The 16,371-nt window shown below is 37.0% G+C and overlaps 1 protein-coding gene across 2 annotated transcripts in view; it reads left to right on the forward strand.

The window, feature by feature from the left end:
• DNAH14 (dynein axonemal heavy chain 14) overlaps positions 1 to 16,371 on the forward strand; it is a 394,303-nt gene that overhangs the window by 86,503 nt on the left and 291,429 nt on the right. For both annotated transcript variants that reach the window (XM_061382365.1, XM_061382363.1), the window contains 2 exons: positions 2,596 to 2,843; positions 5,252 to 5,372. In XM_061382365.1, coding sequence (XP_061238349.1) covers positions 2,596 to 2,843; positions 5,252 to 5,372 — 369 coding nt within the window. The remainder of the gene's footprint in view (positions 1 to 2,595; positions 2,844 to 5,251; positions 5,373 to 16,371) is intronic.

Raw genomic sequence — 16,371 nt, forward strand, 5'->3', positions numbered from 1 at the left:
TTCAAGAAAATTACAGATACCAGGGGAACATTTCGTGCAAAGATGGGCTCAATAAAAGACAGAAATGGTATGGACCTAACAGAAGCAGAAGATATTAAGAAGAGGTGGCAAGAATACACAGAAGAACTGTACAAAAATAGATCTTCATGACCCAGATAATCACGATGGTGTGATCACTCAGCTAGAGCCAGACATCCTGGAATGTGAAGTCAAGTGGACCTTAGGAAGCATCACTATGAACAAAGCTAGTGGAGGTGATGGAATTCTGGTTGAGGTATTTCAAATCCTGACAGATGATGCTGTGGAAGTGCTGTACTCAATATGCCAGCAAATTTGGAAAACTCAGCAATGGCCACAAGACTGGAAAAGGTTAGTTTCATTCCAATTCCAAAGAAAGGCAATGCCAAAGAATGCTCAAACTACAACACGGTTGCACTCATCTCACACTCTAGTAAAGTAATGCTCAAAATTCTCCAAGCCAGGCTTCAACAGTACATGAACTGTGAAATTCCAGATGTTCAAGCTGGATTTAAAAAAGGCAAAGGAACCAGAGATCAAATTGCCAACATGCATTGGATCATCGAAAAAGCAAGATAGTTCCAGAAAACATCTACTTCTGCTTTATTGACTATGCCAAAGCCTTTGACTGTGTGGATCACAGCAAACTGTGGAAAATTCTGAAAGAGACAGAAATACAAGAGCACCTGACCTGCCTCTTGAGAAATCTATATGCAGGTCAGAAAGCAACAGAACAGGACATGGAACAACAGACTGGTTCAAATAGGAAAAGAAGTACATCAAGGCTGTATATTGTCACCCTGCTTATTTAACTTATATGCAGAGTACATCATGAGAAATGCTGGGCTGGAAGAAGCACAAGCTGGAATCAAGATTGCCGGGAGAAATAGCAATAACCTCAGATATGCAGATGACACCACCCTTATGGCAGAAAGCAAAGAAGAACTAAAGAGCCTCTTGATGAAAATGAAAGAGGAGAGTGAAAAAGTTGGCTTAAAGTTCAGCATTTAAAAACAAAGATCATGGCATCTGGTCCCATCACTTCATGGCAAATAGATGGGGAAATAGTGGAAACAGTCAGAGACTTTAGTTTTTTGGGCTCCAGAATCACTGCAGAAGGTGACAGCAGCCATGAAATTAAAAGACACCTGCTCCTTGGAAGAAAAGCTATGACCAACCTAAACAGCATATTCAAAAGCAGAGACATTACTTTGCCAACAAAGGTCTGTCTAGTCAAGGCTATGGTTTTTCCAGTAGTCATGTATGGATGTGAGAGATGGACTATTAAGAATGCGGAGTGCAGAACAATTGATGCTTTTAAACTGTGGTGTTGAAGAAGACTCTTGAGAGTCTTGGACTGCAAGGAGATCCAGCCAGTCCAACCTAAAGGAAATCAGTCCTGAATATTCATTGCAAGGACTGATGTTGAAGCTGAAACTCCAATACTTTGGCCACCTGATTGGAAGAATTGACTCACTGGAAAAGATTCTGATGCTGGGAAAGATTGAAGGCAGGAGGAGAAGGGGATGGCAGAGGATGAGATGGTTAGATGGCATCACCGACTCAATGGGCATGAGTTTGAGTAGACTGCGGGAGTTGGTAATGGGCAGGGAGGCCTGGTGTGCTGCAGTCCATGGGGTCGCACACAATTGGACATGACTGAGTGACTAAACTGAACTGAATTAATTTTTTAAAAGAAAAAAAATACTAAAGTGAAACATAAAGAGAGGCAATATAAAAAGCTAATGCAATTATGGTTTTAAAAATTAGGGTACAAGTTGAAAACTTACCAAGAAGTTAAATACCAGTCTAGCAAAAATATAGAAAGCATGAATGACCAATAAAAGAACAAAAATTTCAAGTATTTTTAGAATTTTAAAGGTTCATCAGTCATAAAAAGAAATCTGTCTAAAAGGAACCATTTGGAATAACTTTAGAATTATTTTTAGTAGCGTAATTTAGAAATGTTTGGTCGTATTCGTAGTACTGATGCCACCCTGTATTTTTGATCAAACATGCCATTCTTTAATAAACTACTAAGTCAGTTGTCTTTAGATATAATTATCTGAATAAAACTCTAAGGTTAGATTTGATGAATTCAGAGTTTTTCTTAATTCTGTATTATTTATTAGCATGTATGTAATACGTAATTGCTTGTAGGCATTTTTTTAAGTCTTGTTGCTGTAGCCTAGCATAGGGGCGGCAGCGTTGGACTGGGTCTTAGGACGTCTTGTATTCAGATTTGACTGTCTTCTACTGGTAGCTCAGTGTATTTGAGGAGGGCCCCTCTATCTAGGAACGTGTTGATATTCATTTGTATATACTTCCTGTTTGAGTTCCATAGACATATCTGCTTATCAGTGAGACACCAAACTTCATGGATTTCATAACACATGAGATGTTTTCTTTTTCTCTGACATTTAAATGCAGTGTAAGCAGAAAGTGAAGTTTTAATGAAAGTTGTTGATAATATTTAGTTCAGTGTTATTCAGACTAATGAAAATACTGTAAGTTAGAAATCATGCATATTATTATAGGAAATCATCACTTGTCTCTCAATTGTTTGTTGAATTGTAGGTGGCAGAAAAGGAAGATATTAAAGAATATTTTGAATCAAACCTTTCTGAAGATACAACACATTTTAAGCTGCCTACCTATCGACGCTTATTAGAAGTAATTTTTAGATTCTTGATGCTGGTTGACTATATGTTTCAGGAACTCATCCGTCAACTAATGAACACTGCAGTCACACTACTTTTAGAATTATTTAATAATTCTGCTAGAATGCCAGCTTCAGTGGAAAAAAAGAATGAAAATCTCATCAAGTAAATCATACTTTTTTAATTATAAAAGGAATTTGTAATCATAGTGTTGTAATATGTTGCCACTTACAATAATGTCAGCTGGAATTTTAAAATTCTCTTGTAGAAAATTGTTTGTGCTCAGTTTTTACAATTATCTGAACTTATTATCTCCCATTGTTTTATTTAACATTATTTATAAAAACATGAGAAAATTTCCCCAAGATTCTGCATAAGTCAAGTTGCCATGTAAGTTGTAGGATACTCAGTAAAATTTGAAATTCAGATAAACAGTAAGTGCTGGTCACTCAATCATATCTGACTCTTTGCAACCCCATGTACTGTAGCCTACCAGGCTCCTCTTTCCATGGAATTCTCCAGGTAAGAATACTGGAATGGGTTGCCATTTCCTTCTCCAGGGGATCTTCCCGACCCAGGGATTGAACATGGGTCTCCTGCATTGCAGGCAGATTCTTTACCATCTGAGCCACCAGGGAAGCCTACTATTGAAAGACATTTCTAAATATAAAGACAGATCAACTTAAAAAGTATCAGCAGATACATGCTTGATTTTTTCTTATAATCTATAGACAATATATTAGAATATGTAATGAATCCATACACTTTTTCTGAAGGAATACCCGATAGTAGAAAAGTTACAAATAGAAGTAATAGTAGTAAAGTTACAAATGACAGTCATCAATCAGATGGAATAATTTAGATGAATTTTGTCTCTCTCGAAGAGATGGGGACTGAGCAAAGTGGCCAGGAAGGAAATACAATGTACTTTTAACTTTGTATGAAAAATAATGTTCAGTTCTGTGTTGCTGAACATAGTTCTGTTTTTGCTACATAAATCTTCTACAGATTATTGTCTGAGTATAATTTTTAATAAAAGCATGTCCCAATTATTATCTATACTACCAATTATTGTTTATCTGAAATTAAAATTTTAACCAGTGTCCTGTATTTTTATTTGTGAAATCTGTTAATCCTATGCCTAGTACCTGTATTTTCAAAGTTCAGAGCCAGCTCTTTTTTTTTAATTAATTAATTTATTTATTTTACTTTACAATATTGTATTGGTTTTGCCGTACATTGTCTTGAATCTGCCATGGGTGTACATGTGTTCCCCATAAAGATAATTGAGAATGATTCTGGAAGGAGCCTCAATGTTCAGTTGGAATTTGAGTCAATTTCAAGTAATTTCTATTGAATACAGAATATTTGCACCTTCTATTTGAATACTACTATTTAAAAAAAACATTTTTCTTATGTTTCACAACTAGATATATCTACTCTAATTTGTGAACATGGAATCTGAACTGAAATTTTGGAATACTTTATGTCCAAACTCTCTAATTTTAGCAACATCATATTAGTCAAATAACATTACTTTGGCTATTCTGTGTCCCTTGAGTTTCCATAGTATTAAAGAATAAGTTTGCAAATTTCTGCAAAAAAAGAAAAGTCAGCTGGAATTTTGATAGGGATTGCATTTGATAGGTAGATAAATATGAGGAGCATTTTATCTTTAAAGTTTTCCAATCTATGTACATGAAATATCTTCCCACTTATGTGAAAGTCAATTGTGTCTGACTCTTTACAACCCCATGGACTGTAGCCCGCCAGGCTCCTCTGTCCATGGGATTCTTGAGGCAAGAATACTGGAGTGGGTTGCCATTCCCTTCTTCAGGGGATCTTCCCAACCCAAGGATTGAATTGGGTCTCTTGCACTGCAGACAGATTCTTTACCATCTGAGCCAACAGGGAAGCCTTTCCACTTATATAGGTATCTTTTAATTTCTTTCAACAATATGAATTTGGCTTCCCTAGTGGCTCAGACAGTAAAGCGTCTGTCTGCAGTGCAGGAGACCCGGGTTCAGTCCCTGGGTTGGGAAGATCCCCTGGAGAAGGAAATGGCAGCCCACTCCAGTATTCTTGCCTGAAAAATCCCATGGACCGCGGAGCCTGGTAGGCTACTGTCCATGGAGTCGCAAAGAGTCGGACACGACTGAGTGACTTCACTTTCACTTTCACTTTTAATTTCTTTCAACAATATGAATTTTATATTTTTTTTAAAAAAAACATTGTTGAGGATTTTATCCTTTTGATGCTATTGTAAATGGAATTGTTTTTTAAATTTCATTTTTGGGTTGTTCAGGACCACAGTGAGATATCATTTCACACAAATTAGGGTGGGTATTATATTTAAAAAAAAGAAAAATAGTACCCATCCTAATTTATGTGAAGTGATATCTCACGATGGTCCTGATTTGTATTTTCCTGATAATTAGTGATGCTGAGCATCTCTTCACTGGCCATCTTATGTATCTTCTATGTGGGAATGTCTAGTTATTGATATAGTCTGCATATTAATGAGGTATAAGATTTTTTAAAGACTTTATTTTTCTTATCATTTCTTAACCTAGAATACATAAGGACATCTTTGCTTTCACTGGAAAGATGACAAGTGATTATGAAGAATTTGATAATTCAAACTTATATGCTTATTCTGTTCCAAAGTCAGAAGTAAAAACACAAGACAATGAGGTAAAATAGTCTTTGAAAAGTATAAGCATAGATATTAAATGTAAAATGAAAAATAACTTTTGGAATTAAAATTGTGATTTATGATTGAAACTGAAACACACAGTCACACACACACATCTGCTCACACTGTAGAAAGCTATAATGACATTTGTTTCATTTGTTCATGCATTACTGAGTACTTATAATATACCAGGCATTGAACTAGGCACTGAAATATAGCAGTAAGAAGAAGAAATTCCCTGACCTTTTGAAACTTCTGTTCTACTGAAGGAAACAGATAATGAAGTGATGAGTACTGTGAAAAAAAAATAAAGGAAGATAAGGGAATGCAGAACAAATAACTATTTTATGTATGTATACTACTTTACACGAAAGTAGTTAGCGAAGGCCACCCTGTCTAAAGTAGCAGCTACCCTCTTCTTCCATTACTATATTCCTCTCGCTCTGCTTTTCTTCAGAGCACTTTTTTTGCTTGTGTTATTAACTTGAAAATGACATAAACAAAATATAAAATGTTTGACTGAGGAGGCGTTACAAATAGCTGAGAAAAGAAGAGACGCTAAAGGCAAAGGAGAAAACGAAAGATATACCCATTTGAATGCAGAGTTCCAAAGAATAGCAAGGAGAAATAAGAAAGCCTTCAACCATCAGTGCAAAGAAATAGAGGAAAACAATAGAATGGGAAAGACTAGAGATCTCTTCAAGAAAATTAGAGATACCAAGGGAACATTTCATGCAAAGATGGGCACAATAAATGACAGAAATGGTATGGACCTAACAGAAGTAGAAGATATTAAGAAGAGGTAGCAACAATACACAGAAGAACTATACAAAAAAAGATCTTCATGACCCAGATAATCACACTGGTGTGATCACTCAGCTAGAGCCAGACATCCTGGAATGTGAAGTAGCTAGTGGAGGTGATGGAATTCCAGTTGAGCTATTTCATATCCTAAAAGATGATGCTGTGAAAGTGTGGCACTCAATGTGCCAGCAAATTTGGAAAACTTGGCAGTGGCCACAGGACTGGAAAAGGTTAGTTTTCATTCCAATCCCAAAGAAAGGCAATGCCAAAGAATACTCAAACTATTGCACAATTCCAGTCATCTCACACACTAGTAAAGTAATGCTCAAAATTCTCCAAGCCAGACTTAAGCAGTATGTGAACTGTGAACTTACAGATGTTCAAGCTGGATTTACAAAAGGTAGAGGAACCAGAGATCAAATTGCCAACATGCATTGGATCATCAAAAAAGCAAGATGGTTCCAGAAAAACATCTACTTTTGTTTCATTGACTATGCCAAAACCATTTACTGTGTGGACCACAACAAACTGTGGAAAATTCTTAAAGAGATGGAAAGAAGAGACCACCTTACCTGCCCCCTGAGAAATCTGTATGCAGGTCAAGAAGCAACAGTTAGAACTGGACATGGAACAACAGACTGGTTCCAAATACTGAAAAGAGTACATCAAGGCTGTATATTGTCACCCTGCTTATTTAACTTATATGCAGAGTACATCATACAAAATGCCAGGCTGGATGAAACACAAGCTGGAATCAGGATTGCCAGGAGAAATATCAATAACCTCAGATACACAGATGATACCACCCTTATGCCTGAAAGTGAAGAGGAACTGAAGAGCCTCTTGATGAAAGTGAAAGAGGAGAGTGAAAAAGTTGGCTTAAAAACTCAGCATTCAGAAAACTAAGATCATGCCATCTGGTCCCATCACTTTATGGCAAATAGATGAAGAAACAATGGAAACAGTGAGAGACTTTATTTTGGGGGGCTCCAAAATCACTGCAGATGGTGGCTGCAGCCGTGAAATTAAAAGATGCTTGCTCCTTGGAAGAAAAGCTGTGACCAACCTAGACAGCATATTAAAAAGCAGAGACATTACTTTGCCAACAAAGGTCTGTCTAGTCAAAGCTGTGGTTTGTCCAGCAGTCATGTGTGGATTGAGAGTTTGACTATAAAGAAAGCTGAGCGCTGAAGAATTGATGCTTTTGAACTGTGGTGCTGGAGAAGACTCTTGAGAGTCCCTTGAACTGAAAGGAGATCCAGCCAGTCCATCCTGAAGGAAATCAGCCCTGCATATTCATTGGAAGGACTGATGTTGAAACTGAAACTCCAATACTTTGGCTACCTGATGGAAAGAACTGATTCATTGGAAAAGATTCTGATGCTGGGAAAGATTGAAGGCAGGAGGAGAAGGGAATGGCAAAAGATGAGATGGATGGATGACATCATCGACTCAATGGCCATGAGTTTGAATAAGCTCTGGGAGTTGGTGAAGGACAGGAAAGCCTGGTGTGCTCTAGTCCTTGGGGTCGCAAAGAGTTGGGCACGACAGAGAGACTGAACTGAAGTGAACTATTTTACATGAAAGTAATTAGGAAAGACCACCCTGTCTAAAGTAGCAACTACCTTCTTCTACTCCCATTACTATATTCCTCTCTCTTTGCTTTTTCTAGAGCACTTTTTTTGCTTGTGTTATTAACTTTAAAATAACACAGACCAAATATGAAAACATTGAAAGAATCCTAGAGACTTTAATTAAGAAATCTTTTCATGCCATGAATAATTATCACCCTTACCCACAGCATTATTTTCTTAGGATTAAATTTTACATGGTAAGCACATACCCTATGTGGCAATAGTAGCCTTTTTTTATGAGCTAGCATGGTATAATATGTACTTTATATACTCTTTAAAAAGTATGTTAGGTAGATTTTGGGGCTTCTCTGGTGGCTCAGACAGTAAAGAATCTGCCTACAATGCAGGAGACCCAGTTTTGTTTCCTGGGTTGGAAAGATCCTCTGGAGAAGGGAATGACTACCCATTCCAGTATTATTGCCTGGAGAATTCCATGAACAGAGAGGATCCTGTTGGTTTACAGTCTACTGCGTTGCAACGAGTTGGACACAAATGAGTGACTAAGCACAGCACAGCATGCTTTGAAGTATAATTAAGTAAATACCCAGTGAAATGTCACCCCGACTTAAAAGGTCTTAAATATCTCCTGTATATATATAATATATATATGTACATATATATATTCCTTCTTGATGAAGCATTAATAACACAGTCTACTTTTGATGGACATTTTGGCTGTTTTCAGTTTTTGTTTTATACGTTCTTGTATATGTCCCTTCTACTTATTTATTACTAAGGAGTGAAATCTCTGAGTTCTTTATTTTCAACTGTACTGAATAACGTGTAATTGTTTTCCAAAGTGCTTATACCAGTTTAAACAGTCTTTAACAATTCCGTAATCTTTTATTGCTCCATAGCCTCACCAACTTTCACCAGCACTTAATGTCTTTGCCAACTGGATAGGTTTGAAATGGCATTTTACTGTGGTTTTAATTTTTATTTCCTTTTTAGTTGCTTGTGCATTTTTAAAAATTGGAGATTCATATTTAATCTTCCGTGTCTTTTGCCTATTAACCTGTATATTGTTTTTTAGAAGTTACATATATATTCTATGTAATCTATGTTATATATGTGTGTGTGTATGTGTGTATGTGTATATATATATATATATATATGTAATCCTTCTACTGGAAAGCATGTTATTTTTATTCCTTGGATAATGTATATTGATTATCAGTAATTCATAATTTCAATATAATAGAATTTATCATTCCTTTCATTTATATTGGTGTGTGAAATTATCTACCATCCTGGAGTCATAAAGCTATCCTCCTATATTTTCTTATAAAACTTTTAATATTCTCTTAAAATTTATCTAGAAATATTTTTTGGTGTATGGTGCGTGGTAGTGTTAGGTAGCTAGAATAGGAAAAAGGAGTCCAAAATGGCGGTGGCTAAAAGACAAAGAAGGGAAAAGCCGGCGGAAATAGAACAAAGGAAGGTCCGAAGACTGGAGTGAGAACCTCAGGTAAAACAAACAGCCCTCCTGGCTAGCCCAATTTAATGGGGCAGGCTCAAGGGGAGGAGAAAAAAAAACATAAAAAGAGGAGATAAAATTGAGTTGGGGGCTTCTCTTCAGTCTTTTGGGTTGGCCCGCCTTCACGCCTGGAGGATGTATTTTTCTTTGCTTGCCAATAAAACTGAGCTATAACGCTGGTCCGGCCAGCGCTTCAAATTTTTGTTGCGGCCAGACAGAACCAAGGAAATTACACACTCCCCTGACAGTAGGATCTATTTTTATTTATTTCTATACCAGTAACCATTGCCCAAACACTATTTATTTATATCCTTTTCCTGCTCATCTGAGGTGGCAGCTCTTTGTCATTTAATCACGTGTTTCAACATATGTCTTCTGTTTCCAGACTCTGTTCTATTGCCTATTGGCCTATTCCTGTGCCAGTCTCATACTGGAGGAGTCACTTCCTTTTCTAAGAGTGTCTTGCTTATTCTCAGGCACTTCCATTTCCATATACATTTTAGAATCAAATCCTACTTGGAGGTTGATTAAAATTGCCTAGATATATAGGTAGCTGGCAGGGAGGGGGACAGGGGAGTTAATATTTTATGATAATGAGTCTTGCTACCAACATTCTGCTATATAACTCTTCTTTAATGTCTTTTATATTTTTGTTTCCTTGAAAATCTTGTGCAAGTTTTTTTTTTTTTTTTGGTTAGATTTAACCCAAGTGCTTTATATCCCTAACCTGTACTCTATGGGAACTATTATTTTATTAATAGTTGCTTCTAGTAGTTGCTTTATACAAAGATTTAGGAATAGAAGTATTTCAAGATAAAAACATATGTACTGTTTTAATTTTTCCTTAGGAATAACATTAAATCAACACTATAGACTTTTTAAAGCTATTTATATGCATTGCAGAATTCTCTACAGACAAGGTTATACTAACTTCTGTTCTCTTAAAGATGGCCTTTTTAAGTGTGTCCTATTTTTTGCTAGTTATAGCCTATTGATAACTGAGACCTGGAATTAACTAGAGTTAATTTTATTTATGTTATTGATTATAATATTGAATATTTTTCTCATGCTTATTAGCCTTTTTATTTCTCAGTTTTGATCTTTTGATGTCCTATCTGCATTTTTCTGATGAAGTTTTCTTTTTTCCTATTGAATTACAAAAACCATTTAAAAATATAGACCTAATCATTTGCCATACATCAAAAATACACATACTAATGTGTTGTTTGTTTTTTATTTTGTTAATAGTGATTTTAGTATGGAATTTTTTTTCTTTTGGTCAGGCGCCAATCATGGGTATAAAAAGTTCTAACGTAAGTAGAGAGCATTATAGGATTAAATACACATAGAGTGAAGAAAATTTCTAAAATTTAGAGGACAGAGATATCCGAATTGAAGTTGCCAGCTTTACATGCTTTTGTACTTGTCTTTTTATTTAGCCCTCTCAGTAGAACTACCAGGTCAACATTCTGAATAGGGGCATGGTGAGTATAGATCAGTGGAATAATTGCCAGGGAATATAAGTGTTATGTTAGAAATAATCTTTGGATCACCTGATCAAACGGACACTGACTCAAGAAATAGGAGCAGGATGAGTATAGAGGCAAGAATAAGAAAATATGAGCAGAAAGGGATAACATTAAGTCATGTGGAGCAGAGGATTCTTGGTGTGAATAGCACAATGTAGAGTTGAACAGATTATGAGGAGCTATAAATTCCAGACTAAATAGTTTGAATCCTAGTCTGATTCTCTGGGGCCATTGCCTTGGCCAAAATGAATATCTTGCAAAGAGGTGAACTTAACATTTTGGCATAATAGCAGTACATTGCTTTTTTTTGCCTTAGAGGTGGCCCAGCTGTGGATGGAGCCAAATCAAGGGACTTAACAACCTTAGAGTTTTATAGGCAGTGCCATCAGTAAGAGACAAAGCACCACAGATATTTGAAGGAAACAGATTAAACATGCCTGTCACTCAGATAGGCTATGTGGTAGCTTATGCAGACTGCTCTGCTCTCTTTGAACTGAATCTCTTGGGAGAAGCTTTAAAAGTGTGGCTTAAATAGAGTCACTGAGTCTGTACAGGCCAGGCTCTGAGTATGTCATGTGGGAATCAGGGTGTTTTGTATCAGAGAATAGATGACAGTGTGAGAGCTGGAGGGTTGCATTTAAAAAGGAGAGAACATTCAGTCCTTAAAGTGTTTAACATTATTTTTAACATTTCTTCAGAAATGAGTCTCTACTCCAAGACTGAACATATTTGCATATTAATTATGTGTTCTAAGTTCTGACATTTAGTACATATTGCATTTAGGAATAACAAAGAAAACTTATAAAGGCATGTGGCAAGGTAAATCATCTGGACCTGGATCTCAAGTCATCTTTACAAGGTGTCATCCATTGCCAAGTAGATATGGTTGCAGAATGACCTTTCACACTTCTCACCTCCATAGTTACCAAAATCCATAGAAGCTCAAGTTCATTATGTAAAATGATATAGTATTTGTATATAACCTCCCTGATAACTCAGTTGGTAAAGAATCCACCTGCAATGCAGGAGGCCCCGGTTTGATTCCTGGGTCGGGAAGATCCGCTGGAGAAGGGATAGGCTACCCACTCCAGTATTATTGGACTTCTCTTGTGGCTCAGCTGATAAAGAATCCACGTGCAATGTGCAAGACCTGGGTTTGATACCTGGGTTGGGAAGATCCCCTGGAGAAGGGAAAGGCTACCTACTCCAATATTCTGGCATGGAGAATTCCATGGACTTTGTAAAGTCCATGGGGTCACAAAGAGTTGGACATGACTGAGCAACTTTAACTACACACATCCTTTCAGTTCAGTTCAGTCACTCAGTCGTGTTTGACTCTTTGTGACCCCATGAACCGCAGCACACCAGGCCTCCCTTTGCATCACCAGCTCCCAGAGTCCACCCAAACCCATGTCCATTGAGTCGGTGATGCCATCCAACCATCTCATCCTCTGTTATCCCCTTCTCCTCCTGCCCTCAATCTTTCCCAGAATCAGGGTCTTTTCAAATGAGTCAGCTCTTTGCATCAGGTGTCCAAAGTATTGGAGTTTCAGCTTCAACATCAGTCCTTCCAATGAACACCCAGGACTGATCTCCTTTAGGATGGACTGGTTGGATCTCCTTGCAGTCCAAGGGACTCTCAAGAGTCTTCTCCAACACCAATTCAAAAGCATCAATTCTTCGGTGCTCAGCTTTCTTTATAGTCCAACTCTCACATCCATACATGATCACTGGAAAAACCATAGCCTTGACTAGACGGACCTTTGTTGGCAAAGTAATGTCTCTGCTTTTTAATATGCTGTTTAGGTTGGTCATAACTTTCCTTCCAAGGAGTAAGCGTCTTTTAATTTCATGGCTACAGTCACCATCTGCAGTGATTTTGGAGCCCAGAAAAATAAAGTCAGCCACTGTTTCCACTGTTTCCCTGTCTATTTCCCATGAAGTGATGAGACTGGATACCATAATCTTAGTTTTCTGAATATTGAGCTTTAAGCCAAGTTTTTAATTCTCCTCTTCACTTTCATCAAGAGGCTTTTTAGTTCTTCTTCACTGTCTGCCAACAGGGTGGTGTCATCTGCATATCTGAGGTTATTGATATTTCTCCTGGCAATCTTGATTCCAGCTTGTGCTTCCTCCAGCCCCGCATTTCTCATGATGTACTTTGCATATAAGTTAAATAAGTAGGGTGACAATATACAGCCTTGACGTACTCCTTTTCCTATTTGGAACCAGTCTGTTGTTCCATATCCAGTTCTAACTGTTGCTTCCTAACTTGCATACAGATTTCTCAAGAGTCAGGTCAGGTGGTCTGGTATTCCCATCTCTTCAGAATTTTCCACAGTTTATTTTGATCCACACAGTCAAAGGCTTTGGCATAGTCAGTAAAGCAGAAGTAGATGTTTTTCTGGAACTCTCTTGCTTTTCAATGATCCAGTGCATGTTGGCAGTTTGATCTCTGGTTCCTCTGCCTTTTCTAAATCCATCTTGAACATCTGGAAGTTCATGGTTCACTTATTGCTGAAGTGTGGCTTGGAGAATTTTAAGCATTACTTTACTAGAGTGTGAGATGAGTGCAATTGTGTGGTAGTTTGAGCATTCTTTGGCATTGCCTTTTTTGGGTATTGGAATGAAAACTGACCTTTTCCAGTCCTGTGGCCACTGCTGAGTTTTCCAAATTTGCTGGCATGTTGGGTGTAGCACTTTCACAGCATCATCTTTCAGGATTTGAAATGGCTCAACTGGAAGTCCATCACCTCTACTAGCTTTGTTCATAGTGATGTTCCTAAGGCCCACTTGAGTTCACATTCCAGGATGTCTATACTTTAAATTATCTCTAGAGTATTTATAATACCTAATACAGTGTAAATAGTTGTCAGCATGTGGCAAATTCAAGTTTTGCTTTTTGGAACTTTCTGGAATTAAAAATATTCCTCAGATGGCTGAATCTATGGATGTGGAACCCACAGACAAGGAGGGCTGACTGTATATGGTGTATGCACAAAGTAATAAACTTTCAAGATATTCCCCAGATACTCATATATGTAAACGAGCTCTTGTTACATCTTAAATAGCAATTATAACAAAAAAAGTCTGTAATTTGGAATCAGATAGTGCTGAGTTCTAATATTAAGACTGTATAGTCTTCAACAATCCATTTTAATCAAACCAAACCTCAGTGTATTATCAAACAATTATAATACATACCTACAATGCTACTGAGAGGATTGAATAAGAAAGCATATAAAGCAAAAGTCAGTGGTGCATGGTAGGTACACATCATACAACTTTTAGTATATTGACTCATTGCAATGAATTGTCACTGTTTTAACCTTCTATGAGATTTTTTCCTAATATATCTAAAGAAAGGACCTTAGCATAATGAATGGATGAATGAATAACAGAACTTATTTACTAAATAATAAGCTCCTTTTTATTCTGTTGTCAGATTGCATGTTTGAAAAACGTTTACTATTAGCTTACTCGATAAGTCAATTTAAAATATTAGCTCATCTTTTTGAGCCCTTCTTACATGAAGGTGAATGTTCTTAGAATAGCTTGCTCATCTTATTCCATAGCCTTTATTCCTAATGCTTTTTGATCACTTTCCAAATTCATATTGGAGAAACAGAACACAAGCAGGCGGGTTGGAAAATCTGTCACCCCATTTATTTCCAGGCTTGACTCAAATGAACTGTCCACCAAGTAAATACTGCGTTCCTACATCACAGCTCAGAAAAAGGAGGTGACATCATCCCATCAATAGTTTGCAGCAAGTAGCTGACCTCTACCAGAATCTTCAAATACTTAGGAAGGACTCTTCATTAATGAAAGTGAAATTTAACGTTGAAGAACAGAGATCAAACATGATGACAAGTATCCATATAAGTGTACTCCCCAAATTGAGGAGATATAAAAAATATAATCCCAGAAATATGTCACATGATGAAAACAGCTATTGTTGAGGAAATCCTCAGCCCAACATATGCTTTTAAGGGGTAATTTTTATGTGATTCACTAAGTTTTGAATCCCAAACTCCCAGTATCTACCTGGTTCATTTCTGGGACTATTGTAGTGAGTCAAAAAATACTTAAGACAGGTAATTTGGATAATAGCTCTCCTTTTTTAGTTTGATGTCATTGCTTTAGAAGCATAGATGCCTTAGGATTCTTTGGAAACATGGCATGTTGGACAAAGACATAGTCTGTTTTCAAAGTCTCTGATAGAAACACATTATAACCAAGAGTTGTTTAGAGTCTAACTTCAACCATAATGATTTTTTGATGCAGCAACAATATTACTATAGATTTTAATTAACATTCCCTGTTGTCATATTTACAACAGAATTCTAGACGTCACTATTGCTTGGTTTCTCCAGGATATAACCCAGATCTTCAGATATTTTGCATCTCAGGAAAACAAAATGTATTTCATTACTTAAAAGTTTTTAATCACAAAACTTGCTTCAGCATTGTTTTTAGCAGCTAGTTTATAATAAAGTTAACTTCACTTTCACTACTACAAGAATAGCTATAAAAACAATATCACCACTGACCATGGATGTTGTAAGAATGGAACTGAAGCCATGTGAAAAGAAAACAGTCTTAGTGTAAGGAATTGTGAATCCACCTATACCCTTGATTAGCTTAAGAACTCGTCCAGGACACCCAACATTTTTTGTTTGTTTTTTTAACTTCAAAGCACATCTGATGCTCTTACAAGAAAATAGATTGCTTATTATTGTTCAGTCACTAAGTTGATGTCCACTCTGCAATCCTGTGGAATACAGCACACCAGGCTTCCCTGTCCTTCACCATCTCCTGGAGTTCGCTCAAACTCATGTCCCTTGAGTCAGTGATGCCATCAAACCATCTCACCCTCTGTCACCCTCTTCTCTTCCTGCCCTCAATGTTTCCCAGCATCAGAGTCTTCAAATGAGTCACTCTTCGCATCAGGTGGTCAAAGTATTGGAGCTTCATCATCATCCTTCCAATGAATATTCAGGGTTAATTTCCTTTAGGATTAACTGGTTCGATCTCCTTGCAGTCCAAGGAACTTTCAAGAGTTCCTTCTCCAACACCACAATTCAAAAGCATTAGTTCTTCTGTGTTCAGCTTTCTTTATGGTCCAGCCATCACATCCATACATGACTACTGGAAAAACCATAGTTTTGACTATATGGACCTCTGTTGGCAAAGTGATCTCTGCTTTTTAATACGCTAAGTTTGCCATAGCTTTTCTTCCAAGGAGCAAGCATCTTTTAATTTCATGACTGCAGTCACTGTCTGCAGTGATTTTGGAGCCCAAGAAAGTAAAGTCCATCACTGTTTCCACTTTTTCCCCTTCTGTTTGCTATGAAGTATGTTACTGGATGCCATGATCTTTGTTTTTTGAATGTTGAATTTAAGCCAGCTTTTTCACTTTCCTCTTCCACCTCATCAAGAGGCTCTTTAGTTCCTCTTCTCTTTCTGCCATTAAATTGGTATCATCTGCATGTCTGAGGTTGTTGATATTTCTCCCAGAAATCCTGATTCAAGCTTATGATTCATCCAGCTC

Source organism: Bos javanicus, chromosome 16, assembly GCF_032452875.1.
Source record: "Bos javanicus breed banteng chromosome 16, ARS-OSU_banteng_1.0, whole genome shotgun sequence".
In the NCBI taxonomy this organism is placed as follows: Eukaryota; Metazoa; Chordata; class Mammalia; order Artiodactyla; family Bovidae; genus Bos; species Bos javanicus.